Source organism: Perissodus microlepis, chromosome 12, assembly GCF_051167445.1.
Source record: "Perissodus microlepis isolate ML-2025 ecotype Zambia chromosome 12, ASM5116744v1, whole genome shotgun sequence".
In the NCBI taxonomy this organism is placed as follows: Eukaryota; Metazoa; Chordata; class Actinopteri; order Cichliformes; family Cichlidae; genus Perissodus; species Perissodus microlepis.
Window position 1 is genome coordinate 22,948,060 of NC_140472.1, and position 14,241 is coordinate 22,962,300.

The following is a 14,241-nucleotide window of genomic DNA, read 5'->3' on the forward strand; positions in this document are numbered from 1 at the left end:
TTAGGTTTTTGCAGCCAGCATTTCTTAGTTTGCAGATAATGCTAAGCGAAAGGGTAAATATCATAATTCATTGCTCTTTCTGTTTTACAAACTCCAATTACATTCATGCTGATAGAGCTTTTTGAATGTTGTATTGATAGATTTATATTAGGCATCCGTCTAATAAAACCGATAGCAACTATTCTCATCCAAGGGAACAAGCATTAAATGGACACAAATGCTCAACTAATCCAAAAAGGGGGGGGAATTCAAAGCAATTTAAGAATGGAGGGGCCTGAAGAGGCTTGAGAAGAAAAGTTAACTGCTAACTGAAGTTAATGGATGTGAAGCAGAAAACAGACAGTCAAAATAAATAGGAACACATAGTTTATTCACAGTTTAGATAAACATGTGAAGTGGTTATCTAAAGTTTACTCAAAGTAAAGCTAGAAGTTAAGTTTGTTAACTAAAAATATAGATAAAGAAATAAAATTGTTAGTTAAGCAAAATGTTATTTTTTTCATATAAATGGTTAGCTAAAATTAAAAATTTAGAGTTTGCAGTTAGCTAAAGGTATGGCTTGTAATTTAAATTGTTAGCTAACTGTTAAATTGATTCTTTTCACTACTTCAACTGTTAAACTATAACTAAACAGTTTAAAGTGGTTTAAAATGATTACCCAAATGCATGCCTTGTAAGTGAAATTGTTAGCTAACTGTTAAAACAAATAAAAGTTAAAGTATGCTATGCTAAGTATGCTATTCAATGCTAAATTAATAAAAAGTTTGAAATTAATAGTTTAAAAAATTGGTTGAAATTGAAATTGTTTCCTTAATGTATTAATAGCTTAAATATTGAGAAAAGTATCCACAGTTTGTTAGCTAATTGTTAACTAAAAATAATGAATAAACATTTAAATTAGCTCAGTAAAAATTTAAATGAAGACTCTGAAATGAGAAGCTAATGGTATTGCTTGCTACTGAAATATTTAGCCAGATGTATTGATTAACAGTTGAAATGGTGAGATAAAAGTGAAATAAACAGAGTTTTAAATGACTAGCTGAAAGCATACCATGTCATTAAAATAGTAACTATTGAAAGGATATAAATGTATAAATAAATGCTTGAAATTGTTGGTTAAAAAGAAGGAATAAACCAATGAAAGTGGTCACCAAGTATGAAGTTAGATGCAGGACTAACTAAAACTTGTTGGCAAATTATTAAAACTGTAAGACAACAGCTATTGACAACTAGTTGAGAGAGTTCACTAATCATAACTGAGCCTATATAAGCTGAATGCAATAGCTATGGCAAGTGGAAAGTAGTAAAAGTCTTGTGATATGCAAGATATTTAAATGAAGTTTCCAACTATGCTTTTCTAGAAGCTGCTTTAGGGACAATGCTGACATTTTATATTATCATTATTTTAGTCACCCGCTTTCTTATTCCACTCATTGAGGACAAAGAAAGAAGGGTGTCTATTTTGACCTCTGTTTAGCTTTCCTGAATAATCCTCCACTCATTTCCATCTATATCCTATAAAATATTCAACTCCTGCCCCTCCCTTCATACCAAATATAGAGCCCCAGAAAACACTTTGATATATGCGTTAATACATGCTTGATATCACATCGATGTATGCTCTCGGTCCTTTGATAAACATATTAAACATATGTATGTCTTTGCATGGTCCACATGAATTTCAGAGTTCTCTCTTGAGCGCATAAATGCATTCATAAGCTACTCCTGGCCTCTGCTAACCACTCCCATTATTAATAAATGCATGATCGCACGCTGTGCCTCAATATGTGTGTGTGTGCCCATATGTGTGTCTCTTTCATATGCTCATAAGTGTGTGTTTTAGGCCACTGCTGGGAACCCCCACCTGGTTCATTCATATGTATTCTCGAATAATGACTAGCCACGCCTCTGGATGGTGCAGCCAGGACAAGATCAAACATTATATTCAAATGAGAGCCTGTATAATTCATACTGGAAAAGTCAAGCACGCTGCTCACTTCCTTATCTCTTTCTCAATTCCTTTTTGCCGTGGATCAGCAGTTTCCTGCATCTAGATTTCTGTCAGGCCCATCTACTCTCACTCACAGTAATGGTAGTAGACTGCAGCTGGTCCTGATCATACTGATAAGAGAACATGGGGCCTTTGGCAGGTGACTGCGGCCGAGTGAGTCTGTTTAACATAACTCCATCCTAAGTTTATTCATTCTTGTAGACAATGTGCGCAGTAGTGTCATTTAATAAAGAGCACACTTGGTGAACTAGCTGCTGTAGTACAAAACGTCTTGTTGCCTCTGTGTGTCTGTAGATCTGTAGACCAAGCAGCAACCTTCTTGACTAAAAACTCAATCCAATGCAGAAGCTTCAAACGCTGTACTACCTCATGTGGCTATCTTAGACTAGCCATTTTTACTCAAGCGAACCACAGTGAGAAGCATTATCCACAAATAGAGAAAACTTGGAATAGTGGTGAACCTATCCAAGAATGGCCATAATGAGCTCTAAGAGTGCATCGATGATTCATTGAGGAGGTCACAAAAGAACCCAGCGTATGATCTAAAGAACTGCAGGCCTTACTTGTCTCAGTTAAGGTCAGCTTTCATGATTCAGCAATACTAACAGTTGTGGTCATTTGTATATTCTTACATCTGGCTCAAAAGTAACACAGTATTTCATAAAAAGAACAACATACCAACAGTCAAACATGGTGGTGGTAGTGTCATAGTCTGGGACTACAGGACCTGGACCATCTCCAGCTGAGATCTATTAGCATCACCCTAAACAGACCTTTCATGCTTAAAAACCCTCCAAAAGTAAACCAATTATACAAAGAAGAGTGTAAGCACTGTTAACTAGTGGCTGATGGTGGTTATGTCCCTCTATTATATAAGACGTTGCTTAGTTGTCTGCTGTTTCTGTAGCTTGACTTGTTGTTTTAGTTGCAAAGACAAATGGAAAACAATGAAGGATTTAACGAAAACGTTCCTAAAACAAAGCACGTTCTCTTTTGTTTCTAACATTTTCAGGCTTCCACCTGAGCGGCACAGTGACAGACCCCGCCACCCCCTCGTCACCGGAGCTCGTTTGCAGCGTCAGCGTGAGCTTTGATCGTTGCAAGATCACGGCGGTAACGTGCACTTGTGGAAACAAGGACATCTTCTATTGCGCCCATGTAGTGGCGCTGTCGCTTTACAGAGTACGGAAACCGGAACAGGTCAAGCTGCACCTGCCCATCTCGGAAACCCTCTTCCAGATGAGCAGAGACCAGCTGCAGAAGTTCGTCCAGTATCTGATATCAGTCCACCACACTGAGGTTCTGCCTACTGCGCAGAAACTGGCAGACGAGATTCTGTCACAGAACTCTGAGATCAATCAGGTCCACGGTGAGAAAACCTGTGTGTTAGTGTCTTTGTGAGGTAATGGGCATGTTTAAGATTGCACGTGGGTTTTAACGCCCTCTACGTGCGCACGTATTGACTGCGAGGGGAAGGTGAAGTGTGGCGGGATCAATGTTACTCATTAATAAGAGCCAGACAGCAAGCAGAGATTCTGTGGCTGCAATCAACACTATAGAGCTCTCTCTCTTTACCTCTGAGAGAGAGAGAGATATAACAATGCAGAGATACAGATCAAGAGGTTACTAGACAGATTTGTTTATCTCTTGTTATCGATGCTGTACTTACTGCTTACCCAGAAGAGGTAAGCAGCAAGTACAAATAGAAGGGCAAACAACTCGGGAAGAGAAACCAAGGAAACCAGGAAGCACAAAAAGGCATAAAAGAGTCTGGATGCGTTTTTTTTGTCTGTGTGTGTGTTGCTGCTTTGTAACTGGAGAAGTGATGAAGGAAGCAAAAAAGAAGTTATGGGGATGTGTCCAAAAATAACGGGACACAGGAAACAGACTTGAGCAAAGGAAACTGAGAAGGAGGGCCCAAAAAAGAAAACGGAGAACAGAAGAGACAGAGTCTTTTGAGAATGAAGAGACCTGTCGATGAGTCATCGATAGCTCTAGAAACGTAAACTAACTCTTGTTAGCAGAGTTACTCCTGTTCAGGTTCTCAGTTTAAGCGTCTCCTCAGCGAGTCTTCGGAAAGACATCTTTAGAACTCAGTTTGTTATTGCATGCTTTTAACAAAAATCTATCTCAGTGAAACCAGTTAATTTGCTTAATCGGTAATGCAATTTAATTATTGAGGGCGGAACTGAAATAATGACGTTATGTTATATTAAAATTAGTTTTATTAAAATGCAATGGCGGCAAGTTTGTCTATTGTTAAGATCAAATAGCTAAATGGCTTTGCTGATGTGTGCTTGGTAATGTTATAGAAACAAAACACCACATTGCTGCCTGCAGTATGAGTAGTGCACTTGCAGGTTGCTGTAGTCTTAGGACATAAAGGTGTAGAAAGATGAGTTACATTGTCAGTCTTGTTTTTTTTTTTAAATTTCCTGGCTATTTATGGAGACATTTTTGATCTTTTTCTTAAAAGGAAGGGCAAATGAACTTGGAACGAGATGTTTTTTTGTTTTTTTTGTAGACTTAGCTTTTAACTGTGTTTGCTAAGATCAAAGTGCACTGTTTTTGTGCTTTTCATGAACAAAATTAAACTGACTTTCATCTCATTCCCTGGAATATAAAATCTGCACGGGGTTTTATTTGACAAATATATATTCACAAATATCCTATACCAATAATGCCATAGTATTAATTAGGATAAGAGATAATAAGGGAAAAAATGTTATGGCCTTATGCACATATAAGATTTGAAGTGTGTGTGTGTGTGTGTGTGTGTGTAGGGGCCCCGGACCCCACAGCGGGAGCTAGTGTGGATGATGAGAACTGCTGGCACCTGGATGAGGAGCAGGTTCAGGAGCAGGTCAAGCTCTTCCTGTCCCAGGGAGGATACCACGGCTCGGGCAAGCAGCTCAACCTGCTCTTCAGCAAGGTCAAGACCCAGGAACACTCCCACATACACGTATAAAACACACCAGCTCTCATACAGTACATACCAGCCCTGCCAGTCGCGGACACGTTCACGTTGCTCCCTTTTGTCTTTCTACAGCTACTTTGAATAAATATTTTCTCCATATTGTTAGCGCACTTTTATAAGAAGCAGGAGTAAAAACAACATAATACAGAGAGCACATACACTGAACGTCATGCTGGAGCTAATTGCAGGAGGGATGGACACTGTGAGCTAAAGAAAGAGAGAGGTATCGGAAGGCGAAAGCTCGCGCTGTATGCTCCTTTGTACCCATGATTAAATGATTACATGAGAGACGTGCCGTTCGCTCCGTTACCTGGTATTACAGTGGCAGAGCTAGACCAGCATTAATGCGCTGTGTGCTATGTAAAGACTGCAAGCCAAGGCCATTATCATCCAGTCCGCCTGGCTTTTAGAATATCTCTCGGCTTCATGCTCTTTGTTGCCTGTTATATTCATTTCAGTGCGCGCGCACGGCCACTAACAGCCGCGTATATGCTTACACAGACGTGCACGCCCACATCGAGAGTCATGTACGCACTTGCGCTTACGCAGAGCTGCCCTTAAATCTAAAACACACATCCACTGCATTTGAACTTGTGAATCTACTGCAAGTGTCCATGCGTGTGTGTGCGTGAGTGTTGTCTCCGCACATGTTGCAAAGTTGAAATTTACTGTTTTCTGTTTTTCTGGTGTTTCACTGAAAAATCCCCTCCCCTGTATTTAAAGAAGTAGCAAATTAGATTAATATTTGATATTCCTGCACACCCAAGAGTGTTTATGCCTCCTTCTAGAAGAAGTTGCTGACCACCATAGTTTACAATAAACCAGTCCCTCTTGTGATTAGCGCTTCTCACAAAAAGTGAAGTAGAGAAGAGAAAACTATCGCTGCTGTTTATGCACAAAGAAAAATGTTTACTTTTTTCTTCTAGTAACTGATTTTCTTGAAGTTGGATTCTCATTCTTTTTAATTTTTTTTAATGATGCCATATTGTATGTAATGTAATGAATGGATTTTCTTTGTGACATCTAGTTTTGCAGAATATTAAAACCCCTAAGTGAAATCAGAGAACTATTTAGAAAACATAAATGATTATTCCGTTTCTGTGTCAAGAACTGGATTTAAAAAGCACAGTAAGTATTTAAAACAGCGTTTTAAGGAAACAAAACACGACGAGAATGAGAGGAATTTTGTCATGCGACCATTAAACCTGATTTGACCGTTGACAAGTGCAGTAGCTGCAAGATTAAAATATAAACATTTGCTGCCACTGTATTTACCTCTACCACCAAGATCAACAGATTACACACAGTAGATATGAAAACATGCCCGGCCATCTTTAAATGTGCTACATGTGTTTTGCGCCATCCCGAGGCATAAAAGTTGTTTTCTTCATTGATTTAAGCCTGCGTACGTGCCATGAATATTTCAGCGCGCACACGATGTTAGAACAACGTGCCGCTCGTGTTATCGCTGCTCTTTGTTCCTCAGCTGCTGTAAACTACATGTGTGTGCGGGCCTGTCCCTCTTGTGTCCTCCTCTAGGTGAGGGAGATGCTGAAGATGCGTGACTCCAACGGAGCGAGGATGTTAACACTGATCACAGAACAGTTCATGGCAGACCCTCGGCTGGCGCTGTGGAGACAGCAGGGCACCACCATGACCGACAAGTACAGACAGCTCTGGGATGAGCTGGGTGAGAGCGAGAAACACGCTGCACGCGCACATACTGTCCTATAAATGTGCACACACCTCTTTGCCTAGACGGATTTAGCAAAAATCGACACAAAGGTGTTGTTTTTTTTGTTTTTGTCCCGCACACACTTGTCACTGACAGCCCAGTCACTTTCTCACTGTGACTGGTGGTGTATAAAAGTGTCTTTGTGAATTACAAGCTATTTAATGCATCGTGCTGAAACCCTAAATGTTATAACCTCTGCAGTGTTTTCAGACTCATCTCATTACATATTAAGCTGATGTGACAGAGTGCCCCTGCCGTGCTCTCGCTCGGCTTGATACATCCTGTAGTTCTTCTGACAGACGTGCTGTACCTACAGCAAAGCACATCCTCACAAGCCGCAAAACCAGCGGGCTCATCACCAGGACAGCAGCCGTGTTGTCTCCGCGTCTTTGTTGTTCTTTCTCTAATGTCTTGGTTGCTGCTGTTGTTGTTGTTTTTGTTGTTGATGATGATGTTCGTTTTCTCCCTTTGGTCTTGTTCTGCACTTTGCGAGGACAGCGCAGTGATCTCATCTGTTTCAATCCCACGTATTTTTGGAAGTGTGTGTGTGTGCACGGTCTCTTTGAAGTCCACACTTCAAAACCTTCTTCCCAAGTCCTTATCACTCCCCCTGATGTGTGGTAAATGCTGCCTCTTGGCGCCGCTCTCTTTTTCCCTCTCTCTCTCTCGCTCTCTCTCCCCCTCGCTCCCTCTTTTGTCTTGCTCCTCTTTGAGTTGCAGCTACTCCTCTCCTCCAGACACAAAGCCTTGCCTCATTCACTTGTCCTCACCCGTGTCTTCTCGTCCACATCATCCGCGCCCCCATTTCATTTTCTCCCCTCACCCCCTCCTTTTTACACTTTCTCTCTGTTCTCCGCCGTGTTTTCTTCTCCCTTCTTATTCTGTCTATGTCCTTGCCTTCGTCCTTCCTCCCAAACTCTGTCTGCACACATATGCATCTGTAGAATACAGTCACACACAGTCTCTCTCTCTCACACACACCCACACACACACACACACACACACAATGTGAGTGTATACATATCTCTTGGAGTCTGGAGAGTAAAATCCCCGATTGTGCTTGTATCCCCAGAGACATAGCCACTTTTCATATTCTGTTTGTTCCAATTTACTCTAAAATGATGTGTGTGCAGTCAGCGTTGCCTCGGGACTAGTCAAGTTCTCTGTTTTCACAGAGTTTTGTATTCCAGTGCAAGATGGCGGCAGCACGTAAAATGTGCTCCTAAAAGAACAAGAAACAGTGTTAGGGTGTAAAAACAGCCCCGAGCTTTCAATCTCACATGATATCTGTATTAAAGGTATTTTAAATCTCAAAAGACACACTTTATGGCTTTTGTATGACTCATTGCTTACATCACTGTTACAAACTGAGAAGTAGGGCAGGTAACTGAACTGTGTGTGTTTGTGTGTGTGTCCAGGTGCCCTGTGGATGTGCATCGTACTGAACCCCCACTGTAAACCGGAGCAGAAGTCATCATGGCTGCGCCAGCTGCGCAGATGGAACAGTGTGGACGTTTGCCCCTGGGAGGACGGTAACCACGGCAACGAGCTGCCCAACCTCACCCACTCACTGCCTCAGGGCGCCCATGGCAACCAAGGTAAGAGATCGACAGGTTTTGTATGTCTGTCAATAACGTATTTATTGGTCGTGACACGTGTCTGGCAGTTGTAGCAGGTGAGAGGTGAGTCTCGTCACAGCTGTGGCACTTCCAAGATCTGTTGTGCAGGAATGAATAGCGAGCACCCAAAGAACTGTTTTGGCAAATTTCTTTCCCATAGATTTAGTCCATTCAAGGTGGTGCTGTTAGCAACATCACCAAGAAGGTCCAAGGTTTGAGTCCAACCTTTGTGTGTTCTCTCCGTGTCTGTGTGGCCTCTCTCTGTTCCCATAGTTCAGAAACATGGGGATGGGGCTAGGTTGCTGATTGCTGATTGGCCATAGGTGTGAATATGAGTGCGACTGGATGTCTACCTCTGTGTGTTTGCCCGGCGGCCAGCTAATTAATTTTGTTGACCAATAATTACCTTCATTTTTTGTGTATTTCAGACAATAATTACATAGAAATCAAAGCACAAGGACAGAAGATATGCTGAAACACATTGACGAGATCCAATAAGAACTAATTAATTTGTTCAGAAAGGCAGGAATGTGATCTGTGGTGCAGTGAGGTTAGGTGCACACAATTGATCTGTCCATGAGAAACGGTTCTCTGTTTTTCATGAAAAGACAAAATGTCAAAACTTGGAAGGAAGAGAAAAGTAGGCATATGGCCACATTCCACATTAGATGTTAAGGCAAATAAGACGCTTTGTTAAATTGTGTGGAGCAACTCTCACCGGTAAAAACACAACAAAAGTCTACACTTTATTTTTTTTTACTGAATCAACTTAAGTTTGCTGTCAAAATGAACACGGCCTTGCCTCTCGCCCCTCCGTGACCCTGATTCGGACAAGGAGAAGAAGATGCTTTCTTTTAACGATTGATTAAAAAATGAAAAAGAAAAAAAAAGTGTTTTTTTTTTTTTTTTAAATCATGATGTCAGCAGAGAAGTTCAATTTCATATTGGTGTGACTCATATTCGGTTTATTAAAAATGAATTAAAAATTGTAAATCAAAGAATTGTTGCCTCACTGTGAAAGGGCTCAGGAGCTTTGGCTACAGGGTGGGTGTATGTGTGTGTTCGCTTATCAGTCTGTCTCTATCCAGTGTTTTGTCCTAAAAGCTAGTTTTACACAGAGCCACACATGTGCTGGAGATAAATCAACAGATTTCCATTCTTCTTTTTCTTTTTTTTCCTGTTTGTTTTCATACACATTTTATTTTCTTACAAGATGGACAAAACAAAAGAAACAGAGAAAAACCACATCGACGATAAATCTCAACACAACAACGAGAAGTACAATTCCATGCATTAACCCAACAACTGCAAAAACACAATAATTTTCCTGCCCCACATAATTGCTGTGTGAATCCGGTCTGCTGGAGTCGAGAGGAGGCCGCTTAGATTGCTGTTTGCTTCCCGGCTTTAAAACACCACAGCAGATTTTCTGTGGTACACAAGCCAGTTCAAGCTGCCAATCTTCCGAGTGATGGTTTTTTGTTTTTTGTAGCAATTATGCTAATGTCAAAAAAGATATTGAAATGCTAGGGCTGTCTTTTAAGACAAAAAGAAGTCCACAAATTATCGAGCGTTTGGCTGTTATCCATCTTTTTCTCACCTCGCCTTTCCTTCTCCTTCAGAGATGCGCCCCCACAGGACTGTGTTCACACGGGCCATCGAGGCCTGCGACCTGCACTGGCAGGACCGACACCTCCAGCACATCATTGCCAGTGACCTCTACGCCAACTACTGTTACCATGACAACCAGGAGGGTTCTCTCTTCGACTCACGTGGTTGGCCCTTATGGCACGGTGAGTCTGTCTGTGTGTGTGTGTGTGTGTGTGTGGAGGTGTGAGTGAGCACGTGCCAGAAAAGTTATTTATACACAGTGAGCCGAACTGAGATTGTCCAGGAGGTGCGAGAAGAACGCTGTTTTTAAAACTTCTGTCTTTCCCTCAGAGCATGTCCCAACAGCCTGCGCCAGGGTGGACGCCCTGCGTTCCCACGGTTACCCGAGAGAAGCCCTCCGTCTGGCCATCGCCGTGGTCAATACGTTACGAAGGCAGCAGCAGAGGCAACTGGAGCACTTTCGTCGGCACAAGAAAGGTGAAACTAAATTGCAGTATTCAAGCCTTATTTGTTTTTTATTCTCAGAATCCAATTTGGCAGCAAACCATTCTTGGAAACTCACTAATTACCTACAAACAACACCAGCTCACTGTGATATCATATATAATGCCTAATAATCTCAAAGGAAAATTTAAAAAGGAACAAGCCAGAAATGCTTTCAGTTCCTGTGAATCCTTTTGCCTTTTGCGTAAAGTGTAACTTCTAAACATCTAATTACTCTTGCCAAACTTCAGAGTAGATGAGCTCTTCATGCAAGGTACTGAAAAATAACAAATACTCATGCCATCGCTGAGATATGGTCTGTATTGATTTTTGGTAGTTTATGGGGCCTATCGCTGCTGTTTCTTAATCAGGTATGGATGACAGCTCTGTGCATATTAGTTTTCATACCCTTGCGCATTTCAGTGGAGGAGGGGGGTCGACTTTAAGGGGTGGAAGAATTAAGATGAGGTCTTGCTGGGACAGACAGTGGTTATTTGTGTGTATATGTGTTTGTGTTAATACGCTGTTCAGCTTGCAGAGGCTAATGATGTGCATTATTACTTTAAGATGTTGTCAATTTTTGCACTGAGACGTGTCCCCGTTTGCTTTGTCCTTTTCTAGAGTTGCTCCATAAAGGCCACACTTCCATAACCAACATGGAGGGCTGGGTGGGGCATCCCCTGGATCCCATTGGCACCCTGTTCAGCACCCTAACAGAGTCAGGACGAGTGGGCGAGGAGGGCTCTAACACCTGCTTAGACCTCTCAGGTACTGCTGGTTTATGGAAACTGGCCTCTTAAATAGCTACAAAAAACCCCATACACACATCAAAATGCGACTTTATCGTATTCTTTATTCATCCCACACCCTTTTACAAAGTGATTCATGTGTCTGTCTTTATGTATCTACATGGAAAAATCAGCTACTACACACAAACAAGTCATGAAAATACAGATGTTTTTGTGTAATTTAGCACAGATGTTTGTTCTAATTCTATGGGACTGATTTTTAAGTTAGGAAATTTATACTCTCCATGTATATTTATATCTCATCGATTATAGTAGAGTAATTTTTAGTCTATACAAAGCATAGTTTAAGTGTAGCCTCACCTTAGCTCTCTTTGTCTTATTCTTCACCATGTTTTTCAAATTCTCCTCGCCTACTCTCTGTGATTGCTCCGTCCCTCGGTGCGTCTCCTGCTTACAGAAATAGCCCACTCCTCTGAGGAAAAGCAGCGAACAGAGGAATGCTCCTAAGGGGTCGATCTTTATTTTGGGTGGTCACTGGATTAAGACCTGCACTGTGTGACGAACACAGTGTGTTTTTCACAGGAGACGGACTCCTCTATTGTCCAGCGCCTCAGAGAATTACACAGACGTTCCCAGCCAGTTTCTGCTGACTCATTTCTTCTCATCTGCCTCTTTGTCTTCTCCTTTTCCCTCTTCATAGATTGCTCCAGCGTCGTAAGCCGAGCGGACCTCCAGCGGATGCCCGTGCAGCGATTGCTGGGGGACGGCGAATCGTACGTGGCGCTGGCCGTGGAGACCGCTCTGATCGGCCTAGGCCAGCAGCGGGTGATGCCCGATGGGCTGTATGCTCAAGAAAAGGTGTGTCGCAATGAAGAGCAGCTCTTGGCCAAGCTGCAGGAAGTGGAACTGGACGACTCCCTGGTCAAAATCTTCCGTAAACAGGCCGTCTTCTTGCTGGAGGGTAAGAGAGATAACAGAATATATTCCAACTATACTTTTGTTTTGGTTTGGTTTTTTTAAATTTACATTTAAATGGTTGCTCCCAACGTGGTCGAGTGGGTGTGTGCTCCTCCTGTCCACATGATAAAGTGTGCTGGGGCAGCACTGAACTCCAGCATGCTGTATGGGTGAATGAGAGATAAAGTTAAAAAAGTGTGCGTGTTAGTCCCCATAGGGAAATAGTTCCTCTGCATTTAACCCATTCACCCAGTGAAGCAGTGGGCAGCCACCAATGCAGCGCCCGGGGAGCAGTGTGTAGGGACGGTACCTTGCTCAGGGGTACCTCAGGGTAGCCGTTCAGTGGAGTCGAACCCCCAACCTTCTGATCATGGGGCCGCCACTCTACCTACTGAGCTATCCCTGCCCCAAAGATAAAGTCTAAAGCTCTTTTCATAAGTGTAACCTGTTTACAATTTACTTTTTTTCACCATATTTCCCTATAGCTCTCTTTCTCTCTCTATATATATATATAATATCTATATATTTAAATGTATCTATATATAGGCACACCTCCTCCCTGTTCTTCCTCTACCTCCCACACACCAAGAGCCTACACATTCCTGCTAAAACAGGAAAAACACTTTTGACTCTGTCTCGCTATTTATTATCCTTTCATTTTGTGGTGCAAATAGAGGCTGAGCTGCCCTGGGCCAGACCAAAATGAGCTCTTTACACAGTAACACCAAGGGTATTGTGTCAGCACACATATATGCGTGCACGCACACCAGTGTGTACATTTACAGGAGTGGAGCTAGGGCAGAATGGGGTTTGGTTATGGGAAAACGAGAAGGAGGAAGAGGAGGAGGAGGGGTGCGGTGGTGGCTCATCCCTGAGGGCCCAGCCCAGTCAAACTCTACTCCAATCCCCACCCAAACCCCAACCCTGCCTCATCCCTGGCGCGACCACCCACCTCTGGCTCCGTTACTAATAGAGCACCGGGCTCCGAGGCCTCTGTGGGTCCCTGGAGACTGCAGCCGCGCCACTGTGTGATGTGGTCTGTGGCTTAGAAGCCTGTTGGGGTTTAAAATAACCCACCAGAGATGAGGGGGGAAGCACAGGAAGAGGGGGAGGGAAGGAAGGGTGTGAGGCCAAGGCTGCACACACGGCCATATGGTTTTTGACGTCAAAGTTTGTTTTAATGCCGCGTGGCTTCGGTGCTTCCTGGCTACGAGGGACAGACCAGAAAAATCACTCGTCAGTGTGCAACAGGAAAATAATGACTTAATGTGCAGCAATACCAGAATGTGTTAATTGTATGGTGTATATATTATAAAATATAATAACTTGAGGACACACTTCTTCCTCCTGTGTGTTCCATAGCTAAAAAGGACCCACTTTTCTCAGTGTGTTTATATTGTTTTCATGTGCTTTTTGTCACAGCTGGTCCGTACTCTGGCCTCGGAGAGATCGTCCACAGAGAAAGTGTCCCCATGCACACCTTCGCCCGCTATCTCTTCACCTCTCTCCTACCTCACGACGCTGAACTGGCGTACAAAATTGCACTGAGAGCCATGCGGTAGGTCTCCTGTGTTTGTGTGGGCTTGTTTCCGTAATCATGTCAAAACCTTGTAAATCAGATTTTTACCAGCTGTGACAGCAGGTCTCGCTTTGTTTTCACTTTGTGAGTCTGCGTGTGCACATGCATGTGTGTGTGTCTCCATCTGTGTGTCATCATGGCAGAATGTGATCCTGGGCACCTTCTTTAACTATTACCAAAGCTTGGCAGGTGTTTATATGTCTGTCTGTGGATGGGTTTTGTCAACATGATGGTGTCATAAACATGCAAGGGACAGCTATGAAACTTTACAGGTGTAGTTAAGGTGACTATTGAGGAGAAGGCTCTAGATGTAGAGAGGCCCTGTTTGGACTCTCAAATAAAACTTTTTTGAGCTTTGGAGATTTCCTATGAAGTAATGAGTAAAACAATCAGAGATAGAGCAGTGCCCCACGCTCTAATAGGAGCTGTTGTGGGAGAGACTGGTGATCGTAAAGCAGTAGCATCCATGTTAGCATCCATGGCCACAAAGTTTTAAGTTACCACTCAGTGATGATCCTGA

The 14,241-nt window shown here is 42.6% G+C and overlaps 1 protein-coding gene across 1 annotated transcript in view; it reads left to right on the forward strand.

The window, feature by feature from the left end:
* The window catches only part of LOC146376304 (zinc finger SWIM domain-containing protein 6-like), a 49,212-nt gene that overhangs the window by 22,956 nt on the left and 12,015 nt on the right, over positions 1 to 14,241 (forward strand). The window contains exons 2-10 of the mRNA XM_084946806.1: positions 3,024 to 3,380; positions 4,795 to 4,943; positions 6,528 to 6,678; positions 8,142 to 8,321; positions 9,965 to 10,135; positions 10,284 to 10,430; positions 11,058 to 11,204; positions 11,886 to 12,146; positions 13,565 to 13,700. Coding sequence (XP_084802932.1) covers positions 3,024 to 3,380; positions 4,795 to 4,943; positions 6,528 to 6,678; positions 8,142 to 8,321; positions 9,965 to 10,135; positions 10,284 to 10,430; positions 11,058 to 11,204; positions 11,886 to 12,146; positions 13,565 to 13,700 — 1,699 coding nt within the window. The remainder of the gene's footprint in view (positions 1 to 3,023; positions 3,381 to 4,794; positions 4,944 to 6,527; positions 6,679 to 8,141; positions 8,322 to 9,964; positions 10,136 to 10,283; positions 10,431 to 11,057; positions 11,205 to 11,885; positions 12,147 to 13,564; positions 13,701 to 14,241) is intronic.